Source organism: Lissotriton vulgaris, chromosome 2_1 (genome assembly GCF_964263255.1).
Source record: "Lissotriton vulgaris chromosome 2_1, aLisVul1.2, whole genome shotgun sequence".
NCBI lineage: Eukaryota > Metazoa > Chordata > Amphibia > Caudata > Salamandridae > Lissotriton > Lissotriton vulgaris.
Window position 1 is genome coordinate 228,364,905 of NC_141687.1, and position 20,614 is coordinate 228,385,518.

At 41.6% G+C, this 20,614-nt stretch overlaps 1 protein-coding gene across 4 annotated transcripts in view; it reads left to right on the top strand.

Moving 5' to 3' along the window:
* The window catches only part of ATP2A3 (ATPase sarcoplasmic/endoplasmic reticulum Ca2+ transporting 3), a 504,701-nt gene extending 490,477 nt beyond the window's left edge, over positions 1-14,224 (top strand). The window contains exons 21-22 of one of the 4 annotated variants that reach the window (XM_086954806.1): positions 1,170-1,245; positions 8,695-14,224. In XM_086954806.1, the coding sequence (XP_086810932.1) occupies positions 1,170-1,245; positions 8,695-8,773 (155 nt within the window). In that variant the 3' untranslated portion in view covers positions 8,774-14,224. Of the gene's footprint in view, positions 1-1,169; positions 1,258-8,694 lie in introns of all 4 variants that reach the window. The other 3 variants (XM_086954807.1, XM_086954805.1, XM_086954808.1) reach the window with 3 other exon arrangements.
* The last annotated feature ends 6,390 nt before the right edge of the window (positions 14,225-20,614 follow it).

Sequence of the window (20,614 nt, forward strand, 5' to 3'; positions counted from 1 at the left end):
CGGCATCCCATAAGTGTTAAAAAAATTACACTGGCTCCTCCTTCCAGCACAGACCATCTTAAAGACCAGCTACATCACTTACATGGCCCTTAATAACAAGACCCCAGCTCTCCTTGACAAAGTATCCATGTCTAGAGCCAGTCCTGACCAGGAACCCGGAAATTGCCAGACTGGAGAAAAAAAACACTGCAAGAAGGAAAAAAGTAGAAGTCAAGCCTTCTCCATTCATGGTTAGAGGAGCTTGAACACCATCTTTATTGATATTAGACCAGTACTGACTCTTCTAAAACTCAGAATAACTCTGAGGATATAACTCTTCAAGGAGAGCTGCCCCAACCCGAACGTCTATCCCTCCGAGGCATGACTCCTATTCAGCAGATACATTAAGGAGTAAGTCACACCAACTCTTACACCATTTTTGTGAACTTTGTCCTAGATTTGGCCTCGGAATCTGATCAATACAGTCCCCTAGTGAATGAAACATGCAAGCTTTTTCGATAAGATTTGGACTTTGAGACTTTTTTTCTGTCACATGCCTCCATGTTGTTGGATTTCCAGATGGCTTTCGTTAGTGATAACTTCTGTAGCCACGCTATCTCAGACCATGGGAGCTCGATGACAAGTGCATTCCTAAAGCTGAAAGAAAAGACCCCAACAATTCTTTCTCAAGCTTGATGAACACACCTACATATCAGTTTTGCTTTTTCAGATTGTGGCTAGATTTCTACTCCGCACACCCATGGAAACTACAAAATCACACGTGAAAGAGAAAGTTCTACAGATTCTTCACAATCCCAATTTCTTTGTTCGGTTTTTATAAGACAGGGGACAGACTTCTACCCCTCACCGGAGTCCGATCGTATTTTCTTACCTTGTCATTTCCCGTATCCGTTTTGCTTCTGGTGCATTGTTACAAATATACATCTGAGTAGTTACTGATGAGGATTCTTTGTATGTTTTTGGCACCCTGCCTCCGCTCATGCCTCACTGCTAGGCCTGCACTTTGCCACACTGCTCAATGCATTTCTGAAGCCGCTGCTTTTTAATCACAACACGTGTTCCTAAATGAGAATGTGTCCTCACACTTCTCTTGTGCACGTCATCCATGTCTCTAACTGCTCAAGACCGAAGGATTGTCTCTTCAAAATCACTGTTCCATTTTTTGCCAGGAATTCTCCTCACAGTAAGCCAAGTTTGGGACAGGAAGCAACAGCAGGAACCCTGCGGGAACGAAGAACAAACCGGGTCTGCTTTCTTGTGTGTGCGATTTGTTTGTCTTCTGTGTTGAATCCACTTGTTGTCAGTAGTTTCACATGCAATCTTCTGTGTCAAGGTGCAAGGATGTATTGTGGTAGGATATTTATCATAATTCTGCTTGTTCTACTAGTGTGGCACTACTCAGTTACTCAATCTTCAACACCTGTAGAAACAACATGAGAAAGGTGTTAGGATTTCAGCAGTTGTTCCCTATAAGATCTGAACCACCTGCTACATTGAGTTTATTAGAAATCTGGGTTTTGTTTAATGTTCTCTTGCAAGCTTGATTTTAGTGGACTACTTAACTCAAAATTAGAAGCAAGATGGATGCCGATTTATTTTGAGGATTGTTACCCCAGAGTGATCCACTTGACCATTCCCTGCCTGACAATGTAATACTCAAAGTCACACTACAGTGTTAGGAATCCTGCAGCAGACTTGGAACAAAGAAACTTTGGGGCCTATTATGATGTCGGGTGCACTTGCATCCTCCGACATCGTCTCAGAAACAGGACCGTCGGCGGTCCCAGCCGCCTCTTTATGATGTGACTGCACATGGTTCGGTCGCATTTGGACATTTTCCTATGGAAGCATGTGTTACAGCCGTAAACTCGCCAATAAACATGCTCCCATGGGGAAATATGAGGTGGTTTTAATCCCCTGCAGCCCTTGGCAGGCACCTCTGGGTGCCTGTCACGGGGTGCAGGGATTAACAGGGGGACACTGTAGGTGCCCCCTCGGCCACCAACCAGAGGATGGAAAGGAAAGGTGGCCATGCTAGGGGCCCACAAACATGCTTTCAGTCAGGAAACCGTGTGTCGTAACACATTAGGAACAAAGAAACTAGGGTGGCTATTATGATGTCTGGTGTTCTTGCATCCTCCCGACACCATCTCAGAAACAGGAACGTCGGCAGTCCCGGCCGCCTCTTTATGATGCGACCGCATATGGTGCGGTCACATTCCGATATTTTCCTATGGCAGCATGTGTAATAGCCGTAAACCGGTCATTATACATGCCCCCATGGGGAAATGTGAGGTGGGTGCCTGCCACAGGGTGCAGGCATTAACAGGTATAAACCTCAGCCACCAACAGTAGGCCGGAAAGGATTGGGGGCCCTTCTAGGGGCCCACAAACATGCTTCCCATTAGGGTTTCCATGTCGGAAAAGCCGGCATGGAAACCGTGCATCATAATCTGGATGGCGTAAACCCTCGTCCATCTGGATTACAGGCCGGTTCCGACTAGCCAATGGGCTCCTTGAGCCTGTCGGAAACCAGCCGTAATGACCTGCTGGCTTCAATTCCGACCAGCTCAATCAAAATCAGCCAGTCGGAATTGAAACCAGCAATGTCGGTCATAAGGTCTCCAACCTGAGGCCAGAGGCCTTATGACCAACATCGCAATAGGCCCCTAAGTCGTGTTTGATCGAAATGACTTTGTTTTTTCAAGTGAGATATTTGGGGAAGATGAATCCAAAGATTATTGCTTTCCTTGGGTTTGACAAATTCCTATCTTTCTGATAGTTATTTAATACTGAGCCCTCATTAAGCCTAGCCCATTAAATGTGCTGGATTTTCCCAATCCTAGAGCTAATCATACTTGAGGTACCGAAAACTCTGGGGTTGGGAAACATCTGACCCATTGCAAGTTAGGCTTGAGGTTCCAAAGAGAAATGAGGAATTACTGGGTGAGGGGCCTTACTAATTCATAATTTTCCCTGTACTTTCTCACTGAGGTTTTTCAGTAGCTGAAATCTCAGCGTGAGTTTAAGACATATGCGGTGTTCTCATGGATTTCATAATCCCAGGGTTGGGGTATCTGCTGCTCTGAGCCCCATTGAAATGAAGAGGCTGCTGATAAGGAAGGCCTAAGTATCCGGTTAGGCTTGGGGCATCCATCCTGCATACTAATGGTGTAACTGGGCTCATCCTTCCCTATAAAGCTGCTCTTTGTTCAAATGACTCCACCTCATCCTACGTATGCATGCACCTGTCGTGTGGGAAGGAAACCAAAACAAACCTCCTGGTATGAAGTCCTTAGCTATAACAGTAAAGCAATATTATAGACAAAGACAAGATGCTCAGAAAGAAAAATATGTTTTAACTACCAAATAGCCCAAACCAGTAGTTGTTGGCTTTTCCATTCCTACCCATTACACCTTTGAGAAGAGAGACGGTAATATATATGATGTGATAGACACAGCAAACAGAATGTGGGCCAGACAATTAATACAGCCGACCCAACCGAACAGTTACATGAGACGTAGCATAGAGCAGAGTCTCCAAAAAAGAAACCTCACTCTTTACTCAGGCACAACAATGCAGCATTGCTGCCACAACATTATCATCCCCTTGCACAAATGCTACACGCTCACACCATCACCCACATGCCCAATACATACCTAGATATACAGGGATCGACCATTGAATCTAATGGAGTGGGTGTTTACTATTCTAGATCTGTGTCTCTTGATACTGGGGTAGGTTATACAGAAGACCAAAGCATATGGTACTATGCCTTTAGTTTTTTGGTACACTTGCTCGGAAGTACCTAAACACACAATGGTGGTGCTAAATCTGCCAGTATAGTGGATTTAGTACTGTCATAACTAAGGAATGTGGAGGGCGAGACCATCTCGGGTGTGGTGAGTAACCACAAAAGTCTAACCTTGTGGTCCTTCACAAACCCTCTCAATGACTGATTTGCACATAATCTGCATACCATTTTTTTACTGTGAAAAATGCTGAGGTAAATGGGAAAAATTGATATGAAAATGACTGAAACGTCCTATTTTCAAGTGTTGTAAAGAAAGTGATTTTCATATGCAGAAAAAATGTAACCCCAGCCAAATTGGCAGCCTTTCCATAATTGGAAAAAGTCCTAGTTTAGCAATGAGCTTGGCATAGAAATCACCAACTTTCAAAACATTACATGCACAAAGAGAGGTAGTTTTGTAAAAACCAACAAATGGGTAAATTAAGTTACTGCTTGGCATTAGTCTATGGGAGGTACTACAATACGTTCTGTTGAAGCGTCGTTTAATAGAGGCACCAAATGATGTCGATAATTGACGTTCAAGGAGATGACTATATTTAAAAAAATCCAAAGCTAGTCTAGTATTGGTGATGGCAATCTTTCATAGTGGCTGAAGGTATGTGTACGGGCTAATGTCTCTCTCCCCTTCAATATTATTGATTCCTTGGAGACAACCATTTCACGGTTGAAGCTGTGAGAACTCTCTTAGATTAGGTTGCTGACGGCACTAATATTTGTTTTAGTTGTATTGGTGCATCTCAAAAACAAGGGTATAAGATTGCTTAACACAGAAAAAGGAAAGTAAATATAAGTAACAAATAGAAACTGAGTATTGGTTAGGCACAGATAGGAATGCAAGGATTGAACAACATGAACTTAAACATTGTATATAACAGATTTCAAATCAAAGTATTCAATAAAGAGTCTAAATATAATGATAATAGGAGATGAACATAAAAATATTTACATTCAAAGAAGTTCCAAGATTCGGCAAACGACAATAATTAAAAAAGCGCTCACGGGTAAGGAGAATTGATTTAGTGATGAATGAGAGGTACCAGAGATCAGGCTTGGGCATGTGTTTCAAATGAATGGCCTTTTAGGTATTCAAGGCTGCAAGTGAGAGGACAATGCAAAGTGAGGGGGCATTAGAGGCCAGAATTTCAGAACACATCCACGAAAGGGTCACAGCGTGATGTCTTTGAATACATTCAATTCTAGAGGTGACTCGGAGCCCGGAATAAAACGAGCACCTCCTGACAAGGGGCAGAGAGCGTTGTCTATTTAAGTTTTCATTATATTTTGACTCGAAAAAGAGAAATGTGTCGTATTTGAGGCAGTCATGCTCACGGTGTATACAGAAAAACATACCTAGGAAATCACTTCTCCCTCCCCTCCCCTCTGGGACTTGCCTTATCACCTGCTTCTTTCAACCAACACCACAAATCCCCAGCACACCCCACCTCTCACTTGGAGCTTTTATGCCACTTTTATACTTTGATGCCCCTTTCAGATGGCAGTGTGCCCACCTGTCCTCGCTGTTACCCCTCATAGTTCCAAAATGTTCAGTACCCTCAACCTTCTATGACATGCCAATTCCCCATGAAGTCACTGACCTATGTGACCTCTGAAATACCTTACCGCTCCGCTATACAGCGTTTGAAGACTTATCTTTAACTTGGTGGAGCAGCTGGCTTTGTAAGATGCAAACATTTTCACTGCATCCAGAACCACTAGTGACACATTTCAACTATCCTATGCATTCAATTGAGGACATGCTATAGAATAAAAAGCAGAGGGGTAACACAGATTATTTTAAACGCCTTCATTTGCATTTGAATATTTTCCTCCTAAACACATTATAAGTAATTGCTGGTTCTCAACCTACATAGACGAACTCTGGCCCTGTTACATCTGAAGAACCGACACTGGCTCCCTGTCGATAAAAGGATCCTGTTCAAGAGTCTTGTCCTCATGCACAAAGCCTTTAGCCACTCTGGCCACACAAGTAGCTGTCTTGAGGGTCCACTGCTACACTCCCTTAGAAGTCTTGGTTCTTCCCATGTCCATTTGGGCAAAGTTCTGAGACTTAAAATGACATAAAAAAGAGGAAAGTACTTCTCTCTTCTGGGCCTTCAAGCCTGGAATAGACTTCCCACTGGACTACGTTAAATTGAATGTGAAAGGCCTTTCAGAAAACAACTCAAGACCTGGCTTTTCACCCTCTAAATCTTCCAGCCTCTGCTTCTTACTTTCCATTTTAGTGCCGGGACACTCCTTGGAGTAGCTATGGCTGTTGAAATTCTGATATTCAAACCACATTTTGTTCAATTTAGATGTACGGATTGTGAGATGAATGACACTTTTGGACTAAGTATTGGGAGGTATCAGTTTTACTAGAGATCTGGAAAGGTATGCCAACAGGATAGTAGAACTGACCTTTGTAACCATTTAGCTGAACTTAATAAGGTTGGGAACCCATAGCACAGAAAGTTCCTAACCACCCCAAGATGGTTTCGCTGCCTTATTTACACTAAGATCCAAATATTGATGATGGAGTCAAGTATTTTGGTTGATGCAAAGGAATGTATTACCTAAAAAACTATAATTCAATTTTCTGAACTAGTCTTCCTCAGGTCTCCTGGAACGCGGACTCTGCCTGGGTTAGACCGACCCATCATAGCTTATTCTCCACCAGGAGTCTGCAGAATGATGTGCCCGATCACTAGCATTGATTACTTTATTTTAAGATGCATTGATTGTATCAGACACTGATGCCACCTCTACTGACGGTATTGTTGCAAAGTTATTAACAAGAACCTCGTGCCACGCTGTCTAGTATTCGCGTTTACCCCTTGTTGGCTTAAAGAGTGAACAAATACTAAATAAAGCATAGAATGACCTTGATGTCCAGGGGCTGGCAGTGGATATCACTGAGCTGAGAACACGAATGTTGCTAGCTCTCCATGGCATCATTTTGCAAGCTGTGACAGTATTGACAAGGCTTTTATGTTGGTGATAGTTAGTTGTTTAACAGAGGTCTGGCTTCCTACAGAATGAAGCTTAACTGAAGTTCCAAAATACTCTGCATGCAGTATTTACACCCAGTCTTGTGAAAACTTTTCAGTTGGAGCAAGCTTTAAGTGCATGAATGCTCAGAGAGGTGTCTTGTCTCAGCACATTGCGCCCTTCGCCGCTGCCTTAAGGTATATCACCAGGGGAATCTAGAGAACGTAACAGAGGTGTCAACAGCGGCCCTTGCCCCAAACACCGGCCACCAAACCCTCCAGCCCATCGGTGAAATGACCATTAGAAAATAAGGAGGAGTCCTGGCCTGGGAGTATGCGCTCCATAACGTGTGCATGCTTCATTTAGTGATACTAAGTGTACAGAGTGCCAGGCCCTCTCATATGGGTTGCAAGCTTCTCGTTTTCCAATGCACACTTTCTTAGAATCATTCTTTTGTGATGTGCTTCTTGTTTGGGGTGATTATGTAGCAATAATACTGACAACCTTCGTGGCCACCCTTTAAGGTAGTGGTGCATTCTCCTTGTTACCCCAGGTATTGGATCCATGCTCAGTTGCTAAAGTCCTCCTTTGTTAGTGGGCAGAGGCACCGTCTCCACTCAAACTTGAATACCACCAAGCCCTTTGAGGCCTATACACGGCTCTTGCTCTTGTTTACAGGGTTGGTAAGTCATGGTTAGAAGATGGCAGCCAGTGATGGGCAGCCACATGGCAGGGCAAGCAGTTCAATGGTGATTTTCCTATTTACCTTGGCGTCCTTGAAGGGCCACCTGGTGGGAGTGGCGCCCTGGGAAGGCACCCGGACCATTTGGCCTAGCAGCTAGAGGGTCGACCTCGAAGCTTGGGAACCGGGTTGAAGTCTCTGCTGGGACGGTCAACATCCTGTGATTCTGGGCAAATCACTTAATCTCCCCATGCCTAACAAAATACATGTGTATGACTGTAACGCAACTGGTGCTCATGTAAAGCGCTCTGATACCTTTGAGTAAAGTTCGCACTACATTAAACTAAAAAAAAAAAAGTCCTGAGGGTCTGGGGCCCCTAGGACACCGATAACTTGAAGGATTGCGTTCCTTGGGCTGTGCGCATACCACCTGACTAAAGCGATAGCCTACTTATTCCTTTGCTGACATTACACACATGCATAATATAGCAGATGTCTGAAAGGGAATCCCCAGGGATTTGCGTGCTCCTCAGGTGCTTTGATGTCGAAGGCTCGTAGTAGCCACTTCCCACTAACCAGTGCTAAAGGAGTGCCCAGGGATTCCTTCAGCTTAACACACGTGTGCAGCAGGCTGGTGATGGAATTCTCAGGGATTTTCAGAGCTCAAGGAGGGAGAGATTTGGGACCTCCGCAACCTCACCACCATTCTACCACCCCACCTGACCATGTCATAATTGGGTGAAGTGTTCCATCCCTTGATCCTGATCTGACTGGGCTGTGATGGGTTGCTGGCAGTGGCAGTGGCCACTGATTACTGCTTATCTCAGGCTGTACCACTGTCTTGAAATTGATGCTCTGGAGGCAAAAACTTAAGTTCTAATACTGTGTTTGGGGAGCGGTGACGCAGTGCTTATCAGTGAGGAATGGTAGCATGTTACAATTTTTCCACAGTGAGTTTTTGTAAGATAAGGTGGTATCGACAAATCCAATACTGTACTGTTGTTTCATCTGCTTGGTTTGTTTAATGAGAACCATCTTCTGAAGGAGTTAGCATTGTCAATGTGCATGGTTTACAAGCTTAAGAGAATCTGTAAACTGGATCAACAAATCAAGTAATGCTATGTGGGTTGGGTTATGCGAATCATAGAATCCTACCAGGTGGGTTTGATGGTTTTAACCAGTGGTTGTATTTTCTGCTCTTTCCCACAGGAGAGGAGGACAAGCCGTTCTTGAAGCACAGGCAGAGAAAGTTGTGAATAAAGGAACTCTAAGTTGTAACTCAAACTGAAGTCTCAAGTTCAAACATCAGCAGAAGCCATCAAGGTTGGCATAGGTCCGACTATCAGGCTAAAGTGGGTGAATTGTCAAAAACTAAATTGGATACATTTATTTGTAGCTTATTTCTATACAAAACGATGCAATAACTGGATTGCTAAATTGTGGGCTAGGGAGAGAACTGTATGCATTAAAATCTATATGACCAGCTCACTTTGAGAGCTGGAACTAAAAACAAGGTGAAAAGGCAAAACCTTTCATAGAATGCAAGGTTTCAAGAATATGTGCAGATGGAATAAGAGAAGGGAGAGGCTATTGTAATTTAGATGAATGATTATGTAAATGAATTGATGCATTTCTTAGGCAAGCAAGTTAGACCCATGGTCCTTGACGGGTGTACCATCTTGTGCAGGTTAGCAGAAAGCTGTGTTTCAGTAACAAGAAACCGCAAGACCGAGACGTGCTGGATAAGATGTATATAACAAGGCCTCAATATGTGTTGCTACGATTTCAAATCAGTTGGCTGAGACCCACTAGGACGACTGTCTGCAAGTCATCATTGTTCTTCTTCCAACATAGATTATTTTCCTGCCATGGTGTCTTAAGAGTTGGTATACCGATGCTACCCAAAACGGGGGGTGGTGGGGGATCATTTGTTGATTAGATCATGCTGTACATCCTGAGATTATGACCCTTTTTGTATAGCTTGAAGATGCATTATTGTTTTCAGAGATATTCCAGGAGGAAACGCATGACTGTTTTTGATATGCCTTATTTCCCAGGCCTGCTTTTAGGTGGATTTGCTCTCTAGGTAGTTGTGTCCTCCCGCCTCCGTCGCCGATTGCACTTGGTTGCTGAAACTTGCGATGCCCTTCTCTAGTGATAAGCCATACTCAGTCAAAGAGCTTTGGATGACATTCCAGTTAGCATCCACTCTCTGAGTGTAGCTCATTAAACAACAAACCTAGACTGACAACCTTTGTAATATACAGTAGGATCCACAATCTTGACTATGGTTTTGGTGCAATTTCCAGCAATCAGTATCTCTGATTAGTTGAGGGATACATGCATCCATCACAACAATCTTTATAGCCCCATCTACAATAAGCTGCAGAAGAAATGTCAATACGTACTGTGTATATGTAGATATATATATATATTAGTATATATTTAAAAAACTCACCAGGTGAGCATTTTCACTGACTGGAATCCTTGTATTGCAAATTCGTATTTCACACCTGTGAGATTTCTGAACTTTTTTTGTAGCAAGACAATCTGCAATGTGAAAAAATGCTTCGCCTATATTTGTGACTTTGTGTACCAAATGCCTCACTGTACGACAAAACCCCATTGTAGCTCTGAAAAGAGTGCCTTCCTTAGGTTGTGTTCCATTGTCGTCCTCCATTGCCCGCTGTACCGTAACTTCGAATCTGTCGCATCACTACTCCGTAGATTCCTTCGATACCAAAATGTGATGGAAATTCAACCATTTGCTTCACAGTTGCAGCTTTGTTTCGTTTTCTCTGTTTTGTAGCAGCCTGGCTGTTATTGAATGAGTGTGTTGGCTTCATTTTGAGCATGCTAGAGTCCCTGCATCACCACCATCACCAGGCCTATGGGAATGTACACACCTGTCATACTACTGAGAAGATTTCATTGTACAGAAGACAACTGCATGAGATGTGACTGTAATTAATATATACTGTATTTAAGAAATGTATTATGTTTCTTTTTAAAACACCTGGTAGAAATGGTAACAGGAAAATAGTTGACCAAAAATATTATTCTGCTTCTTTGTATGATTTATGTCATGTTTTATGTGTTTGAATTTTAGAGTTGACCTTTTTTGACTTTTAATTAATGGTTGTGTAGTTTGAGCGATCACTTTAAAGACGTAAGCCACATTACTTAGACAATGGGAAGGGGATTTTATTGTTATTTTTATATTTTCGGTTTACACTGAACACTGCTCATGCATTTTGAATTTTTGATATCACTTTCGCAGGTATGAGTCCTATTTTATTTGTGTGGAAATGATAAAGTATATTTTAAAAGAGGGTAAAACAACCAGTTAAGTTTTTTCCATTTAGTAGATTTGTAACTTAATCTGTAATAGAACTTCTTTTTTTAGTTAATTCTGTTTCAGCAAAGCCTTCTAGCTCAGAATCTAGGGATGTCTGGCAGGCCCAGGAGGGAAAAAAAGCAACAAAAACGGACTGTGGGGAAATGTCAAAGACCCACAGAAATATTTCTATAAGTTTAAACGTTCCTCCGCTGCTCTACCTCGAACCCCACTTAAGTTAAATTGTACAGTCAGTCTGCTCCCTATTGTTGCAATTGATAACATTCCAATCTGATTTTTTGGAAAACTGCATTGATGACATATTTTTCAAACACCATTTCAAAAGTATTCTTTTAAGGTATGGTGCATTATTTTTTGTTGATTTCTCGTTAAATAAACGATTATCATATTCTTGGGAGAGATAATTTAGAAACTGCTGATATTTTAGATTCTGCTACATGAAGGATAAAAAAATTAAATTCTACATCTCATTTTAAAGAGTGCAAAACTCACACAGTGTTTGTCTGAGGGAAAGGTTTTGACTAAAACATGCATATTAGTTGCACTACTCACTGAAGAATTAGCAAAGGAAAAATGTAACTGGTGGGTGTTGACAAAAAAATGAAAAAGGACAACTGTGATGCATACTTCATAACACTTTTCAAAAGCCTTGTAATACAACCATTGATTTCAGGTATAATAGTACCCTGGCATGTTGAAAGAATCATTTTCATGTATGTGGCTTACCTGACTACATCTGCAAAGTCCATCAAAGATATTTTTATATGAAGACACTGTCCGTCTTATTTAATAACTTATTGCTTCTCCCATTTTAGCAAAGAGCGCATCGTGTTAGGCTCCCTTGCGCGTAGGGTGGCGTCAGACGTGCCATGGGATCACTGAGTTGCCAAATTGTGGAACTTACCTCTCACAGTACAAATGCCCAGTCAGATTGAAATGCAGGCCCACCAGCGGGTCTTCACCTGCAAAGCAGAATTGGTGAGTTCTAGTTTGCAGGATGAAGAACTCGTTTCATTCCATTGAAAAGAGAGTAAATCAATCAGGGATTCGCCTGTTAAAAGTACTCTTTGAAATGAAGCTCCATGCGAGCTGACACATGCATTCGTTTGCCCTGGTTGCCATCAGAAAAGCTCCTTTCACATTTCAATCTGCAGAATAAAATAACAGTAAGTTGTTCTTCGAGCCCTTATTTTCACAGCTTTCCTGCTTTAATTAATGCGGAGGTGGACCAATTATATGCTGCAGTAAGTTAAATACTGAAAAAATCGCCTATTACATCAGAGAAAGCAAGAATTAGCCCATGTAATTAAATGTGTCGTAGATGACCCTACTGGGCATCACTAGCAAAAAATAATGGGACATCTTGTAGCCCTCTAGCCTTGCCCAAACATTCCACCAATCACAGAAGAGCAACCGTCGGGTAGGCTCTCTGTAAGTGTCTGATTTGCTGTAAATGATGAGAAATATGTTCCAGGTACCAGTCTGCTTGGAGATGCAAAATCTATGGCACTGAGTGCTAAATTCAATTTTGGAGGCCTATTCTGCATTTTTACCTGTCTTAAAATAAGACTTTTGTACAGCACGGAAGTGTGAATTTAAAAAGAGATGGAAGTGAGGCGATGAATAGGCTAAGCATCAGGAAACGTGCACAGTAATGCATCTCTTGTAATATATGATTATTAACCCCTGACATTGGCCCCCTCAACATCTTTACACAGCCATGAAAATGACACAAATACATTGAAATATAATAACAATAGACTCCATGACTGTCATTGAAGTGGCTCAGTGCATATAATGGCTAGTATAAGCCCTCTGCTCCAACATTCCAATGTTTGTCCTCCCTTTTCTCCCTTGTCAATTTAGAACATTTGAACCTCAGTGGGTTAAGCAGTTGTTAAAGGCTCTCTCCCTCGTTATAGACCCTCTCCTTTGGCTCGGGCCTGTAACTCGTGTTCAGGGCCTTTAACAGCCAGTATAGCCCTTGGGAGCGGGCAATAATAACAAATAACAGGGCAGCTGTTGGGTGCCTTCGGTACTTTTAGGCGCTCAGTTTTAATAGCACTGATGGTCAGGTCTTCCAACAGTGTCTGAGGCTCTAAGGTTTAACAGGGCAGGGTTGTTGTACAGCAAGCATCGGTGACTTTCAGATTGAGTAACGGTGAGGTTCTGACATGCGCACCATTCCTGGGGTTCTGTGTTCTAATAGGCATGTCTGGCCTACAGCCAGTGTTTGGGGCACTTGGTTTTAATGGCAGTAGGTTTAAACCCTGATGTCTCTATTTGAGACTCTTATTGTTAATGACTGTGAAGTTCTGATCTGTGCTTGTAGCTCCCAGTTTGTGTAAAATTGGGATTTTAGTCTGTTACCAGTGGCGGGGACTCCAAGGTTTACGGACTGGAAGTTCTGGACACTTTCTTTCTCATCTCTGAGGAGGGACTGCTGAGCCAGGGCTCCTGAAGGAGGTGCCCTTTGCACTTTAGGGAGACTTGTAGATGAGAGACCTATCTGTAGTGCATATGCTGGACCACTAGTGCTGCTGCCATAACTTGGTTCTTCTGCAAGTGGTGACAAATCCCTGCCTTTATTTGTGACCAATATCTGTGCAGCATTTCAACTTGTCTAGGTGCATTTAGATTAGAAGAGAAAGTTTTTTGGGGACAATTGTAATCCATACATAATCTATAATTCTTTCCAGCTTTTGACTTTTAAAAAACGAATTTAATTTTGGCAATGCCAATCATAAAATCCATTCATAGCGTGGAGTGCAAGGTTTGGTGCTGTGCTATAACTTTGTACTGAAGTCCAAGACAAATGTCATCTTTTATTCCTATTTAATATCTGCCTTTTGAAACTCAACCATGTGCTCCAGGGCCACCGTACTTTTGATTTACACTAATCCTGTTCTCCATGGATGGGAAAGGCGATAGTTCAAATGTTGTTGACTTCTCTGGTGTGCACTTGGTTGTTACACACTATGCTTTGGAAGTGCACTAGCTGGAGGGACAAAAAAGAACCATGCAACTGTTTACATACGCCATTAAGGTAATAACAGAAGGACAGGGCGCTCCCATTCATTCAGCATTCATTTGGGTCCCATTGATCAGTGAGGTAAATCACCTTTTTAATTTTGTTTTAGTAGAGTGAAAACGATGCCGGGAAGCCTATTTTATTATACAAGAGATATTTTTCCAATGACTTGCTCCTATAATTCCTAAATTGTGTACTTGATCTACTGTAAATAGCCAGATGCATTGTGAAGGCTCCAGAAAGTTCAATGTATTCACATGCTGTAGGTTTGATCCACTATGTTCGCACAATGTTGAGGTGATTGTTTTATACTTATGAAAATTATAGAAATAAAAACAATTGTACTGGAACATTTGGTCTCGGCATCTTTTTTTAACAGTTTTATTAATTTTCAGATGCTAACATTTGGAGCCTAACTGCCCAAAAATCGTATCAAGTGTCAAGGCATTAAAAAAAGTTTGACCCTCTTCCAAAAACTCCACTCATACCCCCAACCCACAGCATCATTACATAATATTTAGCAATTGGACACTAGGAATACCAATGGCAGTAATAGTAGTGTCTTTGTGGATATGATGCCTCCCACTCCACAACCTGGCGGGATCTCACAATTGCAGTTAAATCAGAGTGTTTTAGGACATGATGAATTGGATAAGTCACTTTGAAAGTAGTCCATCAAAAAGCAGTCAAAAGCTCCCTATCCTCTCGTAGGTCATATACAAGCATTTCGATAGACATCAAGGACCAGAGTCTTTGGGCAAGGACCAGTCTCTTTGGGACCATCTCGAGATGTCAGGTGCTTGTATCATTTTTCAATGTACAGCAACTTACGAATTCACAGGCAGACGCATCTGTGCTATCACTGCCCAATCCTACAGAGTTGGGCTTTCTCAGTGTTGGTCTAAGGTCCAAATTCTTTATTAAAGGTTCCTGAGGTATCCGCTTTCCCACCACCTTTTTAATATGATTCAACACTTCCTTTCAGTAAGTTTCAATTTTTGGGCACAACCACCACATTTGCAAGTCCATTCCACAGCCCATCCAACACTTGTCATCTGAAAGTGTGGAAAACAAGGTTGAGTTTTCTTAGTGTTGAGTATCAGTAATCTTGTACCATGATTCCCCTACCCTGGACACCACCGATATTTTCAGAATGTCTTTCCACAAATATTATCAGATATCCTGTATACTGTGTCTTCCTGACATTTGTTCCCATCATTGCATATGGGGGCTCCTGGCATTGTTTTCAGTACTGTATAAATGGACGATAAGAGACCTTTGATGGTTTCAGAACTTGGGAAAAGCTCTGCAAAAGTCGTTAGGTCTCTAGTCCTGTCAATTTATTCTGTGGAGAGAGGGCCCACTGTATAACCTGGAAATATCTCTTTCTGTTTTTCTTCAACTTTCAAATTCTAAGTTGCATTGATGGAATGACCATCCTTTGTGTAAGGAACAGGTCCCTCTGCATAATGCAATCTCTCCTACAGCAATGTACTCATTATTCATTACCCCAGGCTGAGGTGAAACAGACGTGCTATGCAGTGGGGTGAAGTTTGTTGGGAAGGATATAAAATCAGTGATTCAAGTATATGTTCCCAGACTTCCATCAGAGGTCTAATTACACCAGAAACATACACTTCTGCTGGTTTTGCCTATTTGGGAAGCACCTCCAGATGGGGGCACAGTGGTAGGGACTGAGGCGGGGGTGGAGGGGGGGGGGAGGGGTCTGCCCAGTACATGCCATTTCATGATGGGCCTATACTTTCAGTTTCTTGGAGTGACCATTAAAAGGATATTCTCAATTGGGCACCCATATAGAACTTGCCTATGTCAACAAGGCCTAGTCCTCCCGATCTTCCCTCTATAGGAAGAATATTTCTCAAGATCCTGGGTTTTTAGTTTTGCCAGGTGAACTGGTCACATTCCTTCTGTAATTTTATTCTATCACTTTTGGGTATCAATACAGACAAAGCCTCAATGAAGTAAAGCAATCGCAGAAGTCTGTTAATTTTCAAGGCTACTATCCTGTCCATCCATGATATGTACATTGGGTTCCATCTATTCAGGTTATCCTCACCTTCTTTTATTACTATTTTTTCACCCATTTAAATTATATTAATTCCTCAGCCCTGCTTTTAGTGACTGGGTTTACTTTAATTCCTATTACCCCAGATTTGCTGAAGTTTACCTTGAAGACCAATTCCTTCCCAAACAGTTGCAGAATTGGGATTACAGATGAAACGAGGTTTCTTGGTGCGTTACTGTGAGAAGAATGTCATTGGCATATAAATGTATTAAGTGTGATGCTCTCAAAATCCATGCCGTTATTTTCTGGGGAATGTCTAATGATTTGGGTGAGAGGTTGAACATAGCATGCAAAAAAGGAGTGGGGACAGAGGACAACCCTGTGTAGTTTCTCGTGTGAGTCCCATTTCTTTTATTTGTCGCCATTTATTACAGCCTTAGCTCTTGGGATTTTATAGCCTGACCATAGTTATTTTTGCATGTAAAGGCTGATGCCCACTTTTTCAGTACCTGCAAGGTTGAACACTTTTGTCGTGTCGACTACTAGAATCAGCAAAGGGATGGATTTCTAATTGGATTTTTTTTATTAACCCTGAATGATCAGGATCCATCAATTATGGAATGCAGTTTTCCAACCTGTTTACTGGCATCTACATGTAGATTTTAAAATCTACATCCATCAGTGCTCTTTTGATTTCCTCACATTATAATGTCCCAAGCTGCACCGAGAATTGGTGACATTTAGATACATTGGAATCAATGTATACCACTTAGCCTTAGATCTCCAGGAAGGCATCCTGGTCCCTAAAGGCACAATTAGCATTTTGGTCAACACTATCATTATTGGTCATCTGCCGAATAGCCCTCATTAAAATTGTAGTTTTTCCACGCTAACTGTATCTTTTGTTAATCGCCCTCTGGCACTGCCTTGGTCGTTTTTTAAATGTCTATACATGACATTAGATGAGTTTATCTGGCAGAAAGGATGGGGATGGGTTGCGCTTTCTACCCTCAAACTCCCAGTTGAAGCGGGAGGACTGTGACTCCCGGATGATGAACAATATTACCTAAAGGCAAGAGACCAGCTACACTTGGAGAGACTGGAATTCTAGTTGCTTATATTCAGTGTTTATTTGAACAAAATGCCCATTGACATGCCCCATCCCCCACCCCCCCATTGTTATCCACCTTGCTAGTTTGTCTTTGACATTCATGAATGTTCATTAGGCACACCTCTCACTATGCCCCAGTGATCTCAGTTTGTGAGCTGCTGGCCAGCCCTTAGATCATCCATTCGTTGCATATCAAGCTCTGGGTAGAGCGTGGTATCTCTACACTGTTGGATCTATTCAATGCTGGGGAACGGTGCATGTTTGAGGCCTTGATGACTGAATTTGACATTCCTCTAGTCCACTTTTTACCTATATCCACTTCAAACAATCGCTGCACTCCTTATTTCAAATTCAGAGCTCAGAACTCCCTGTCAAAATGGTGAACCAAGCGCTCTATACCATAGGCGACAGTCATAGATTGGCTTGTTAGCTTTATAAAGCAAACATCTAGCACTGGGACCAGACGTGTGGCATGAGTTTCGGAAACACTCTGGAATCAGAATACTCAATAGGAAAGGTAATTTTGTGTGTGTGTAAACAATAATTGGAGCATTTCACTATTCAGATAGTCACACCTTGTTCTGTTGGTCATAACTACTTAATCTTACTGTTCCAATGCTAATTTTCTTGTTCTGCTCTGCCTCTTCTTCTCCTGCTTTGACTGCAACAGGCCTTACTGACTCCACCGAGGAATGTACCTTAGCTACTGCACATCTCTATGGTCAAATTCAAACATCCTTAATGCAGAAAGTATATTGGGTACAGCAACTAAAGAAAATACACATTTTAAGTAATATTATATGTACCGTAGAAATTATATTTCTTATTTTAGTTTATTGTGGTAATTTTTTATGTTGCCAGTTATATTATTTATTGTTTTCACTAACCTACGTTTCATTTGACAGGTTGAGAGGGTGATTAGTTCATTGCATATTTTATATCCTGGTGTGTATCTAACATGACTGATCAAGGGTTGGTTCCACCTCCTACATTCCTGGCTACTCCGGGTGAACCGTGAATACCATGGAAACAGTGAAAAAACTTTCTCACCTCTGTGTTGGCTATTGGTGCTGATAAAGTCTTGTGAGAATACAAGCAATTTTGCTCCACCATCGTGGTGTTGAAGAGCGGAGGCTATATGAAGATGTGCCTGAAATCTCCTTCGGTATGGGGAATGGGAAGCCAACAAATGTATATGAGTGGTCTTTACAAATCTTGGATGCACAGTTTATTGTAGGAGACCGCCATAAGTGTTTTTCTAGGATTCAGAAATCAGATGAGGGTATTGCATCCTGAATAGCAGCATTGTGAGGATTGTCATTGATGTGCCAGTTTGAAAATGTGAGTGATACTTTGATTAGAGATCAAATAGTGCAGTGCACACACAATAAATGAGTGAAGGAAAAATGTTTACCAAAGATCCAGTGCTTGAGGAAGCCATACAAATTGCAAAGGGCTTTAGCATTCCCAAATGTTGATAAAGAGATGGACAAAATTGGTCTAAGTGAATCAGTAAAGGAACATCAGGCAAAGGCATCTGAAATAGGCATACCAATAGAAGATTTAAGAAGGTGTGATCTAACGAGAAGGTCCAACAACAAGGGAAATCAAAAGAAAAAGAGCAGAATCAGTACTTTTTCAGGATCAAATTCCAAGGTGATGCGAAGCGCCGGTGTGTCGCTATTGTGGATGTAGAGATCATTTTGCCAAGGTTTGCAGAATGAAAGGTGGCATCCTAAAAGTTAAGGAGATTGGTTATGCATGTGAAAATGTACATAAAATAGTACTTACCATAGGGGAATTGGATAATAGTGAACAAGTGATCACTGCAACTCAAGAGGAAAGAAAATTAGGTAAAGAAAGCATAGACACGTTGGAAAAATCTCTCTGCAACCTGCATATAGATATCCACGAAGTGAGAATACTGGCAGACTCTGGAAGTTTGTACACATTGATATCTAAAGATACCTATGGAAAAAACCCTAATGCCAAACAACCAGTTAAGCCGGCCAAAATACAAAGTGTGGTCACATAAAATAGACACTCATGAGTCGTATGGTGGAAGGTTAATGAAAATATTTACCGAAGTTTTTGCGGAGAATCTGGGTGTTAAGATTTGCCTGTGAATCGACTTGTGTGACCTCAATTGAAACATTTGGCTGTATAGGCAACCTCTTCTGAATATTTCAGAGATGCTGTCAGTGATGGGAGGAGGTGAAATTGTTAGCGTCAGTCATTGCATATGTCTGCTGTGTATCACCAAATTAATCTTAATGAAAGTTCCTGACCTGGGAGCCTATTGTTATTGCAGGATGCCTTTTGGTCTTGCTTCAGCCTCAGCGGTATTCCAAAGGATGATGCAGCGCCTATTTGATAGATTAAAAGATGTCTTAGGTTTTCCAAACAACACCTTGATAGTGGGGAAGACAAGAAAATATCATGATGACTTGATGGAACAGGTGATGGAACGTTTGAGAAAGTGTGGTTTAATGATAAAGAAGGAAAATGCCAAGTAAGAAAATTCATAGTAACTTACCTGGGACATGAAATGTCCAAAGAGAGCATTCGACCAAAGAAAAGTATAGTGATGAGGGTGCGAGAAGCACCTAAACTGGTTTGTAAAGATTGACTTAAATCATTCTTAAGTTTGGCAGAATACTGTTCCAAATGTGTAGCCAATTTCACTGATATAGTAGATCCGTTGAGACTGTAAATGAAAAAAAATATCTTCAGTTGGGACAAAAATTGTGATGCAGCTTTCCATGAAGTTAAAGAGGGAATTTTGCAAGCCCCAACATTGGGGAATTGTGATGCTACTGCCAAGACTTACACAATAACTGATGCAAGCAGTGTTGGGATAGGAGCTGTGTTGATATAAATCAAATATGGTCAGAATATAATTGTGGGGTTTGCTTCAAGATGGCTTCAAAAAGCAGAGACATCATACTTGGTGAATGAGAGCGAGGCTCTAGCGTGCTGCAGGGCAATCGAGCATTTCAAGTGTTTTGTGTGGGGATTGCCATTCAAAGTTACGACTGATCACAAATCGCTAATACACTGATTTAAAGGGGGAAAGGACTTGACGAAAATATGACTACAAGGTTATCCAGGTGGGTGTAATCTGTGCTAGAATCTAATTTCTATGTCGAATATGCTAAGGGCTTAAAACATGTTTTTGCAGACTGTCTGTCTAGAATGCCTGTAGATGACCTTGATCAGGAGGCAGATGTAGAAGAGGTAATGGTAGAGTGAGAAGAAGTTGCTCTAGGCAAAGAAGAGTGGAATGCAGCGATGGAAGGGTATGTGCATTTGAAAGATTTAAAGTGTGTGATTGCAGGTTTGGAAAAGGAATCAACTTGTAGTGTGGGATTGAGTTATTAACACAATGTGAACGATGAAATTAGTGTGCCTGAGGGGAAATTGATGCAAAGAACTCAGATTGTTCCACCTGAAAAATTGAGAAGGAAAATAATCCAATTACCGCAGGAAGAACATCCGGGGCGCAATCTAAGCGACGTGTGCGTCAGTCTTTTTGGGGGCCTAAAATGGATGATGTCATTGAAAGTATTGTCAAAGAATGTTATCAATGCACTAACAGTGATA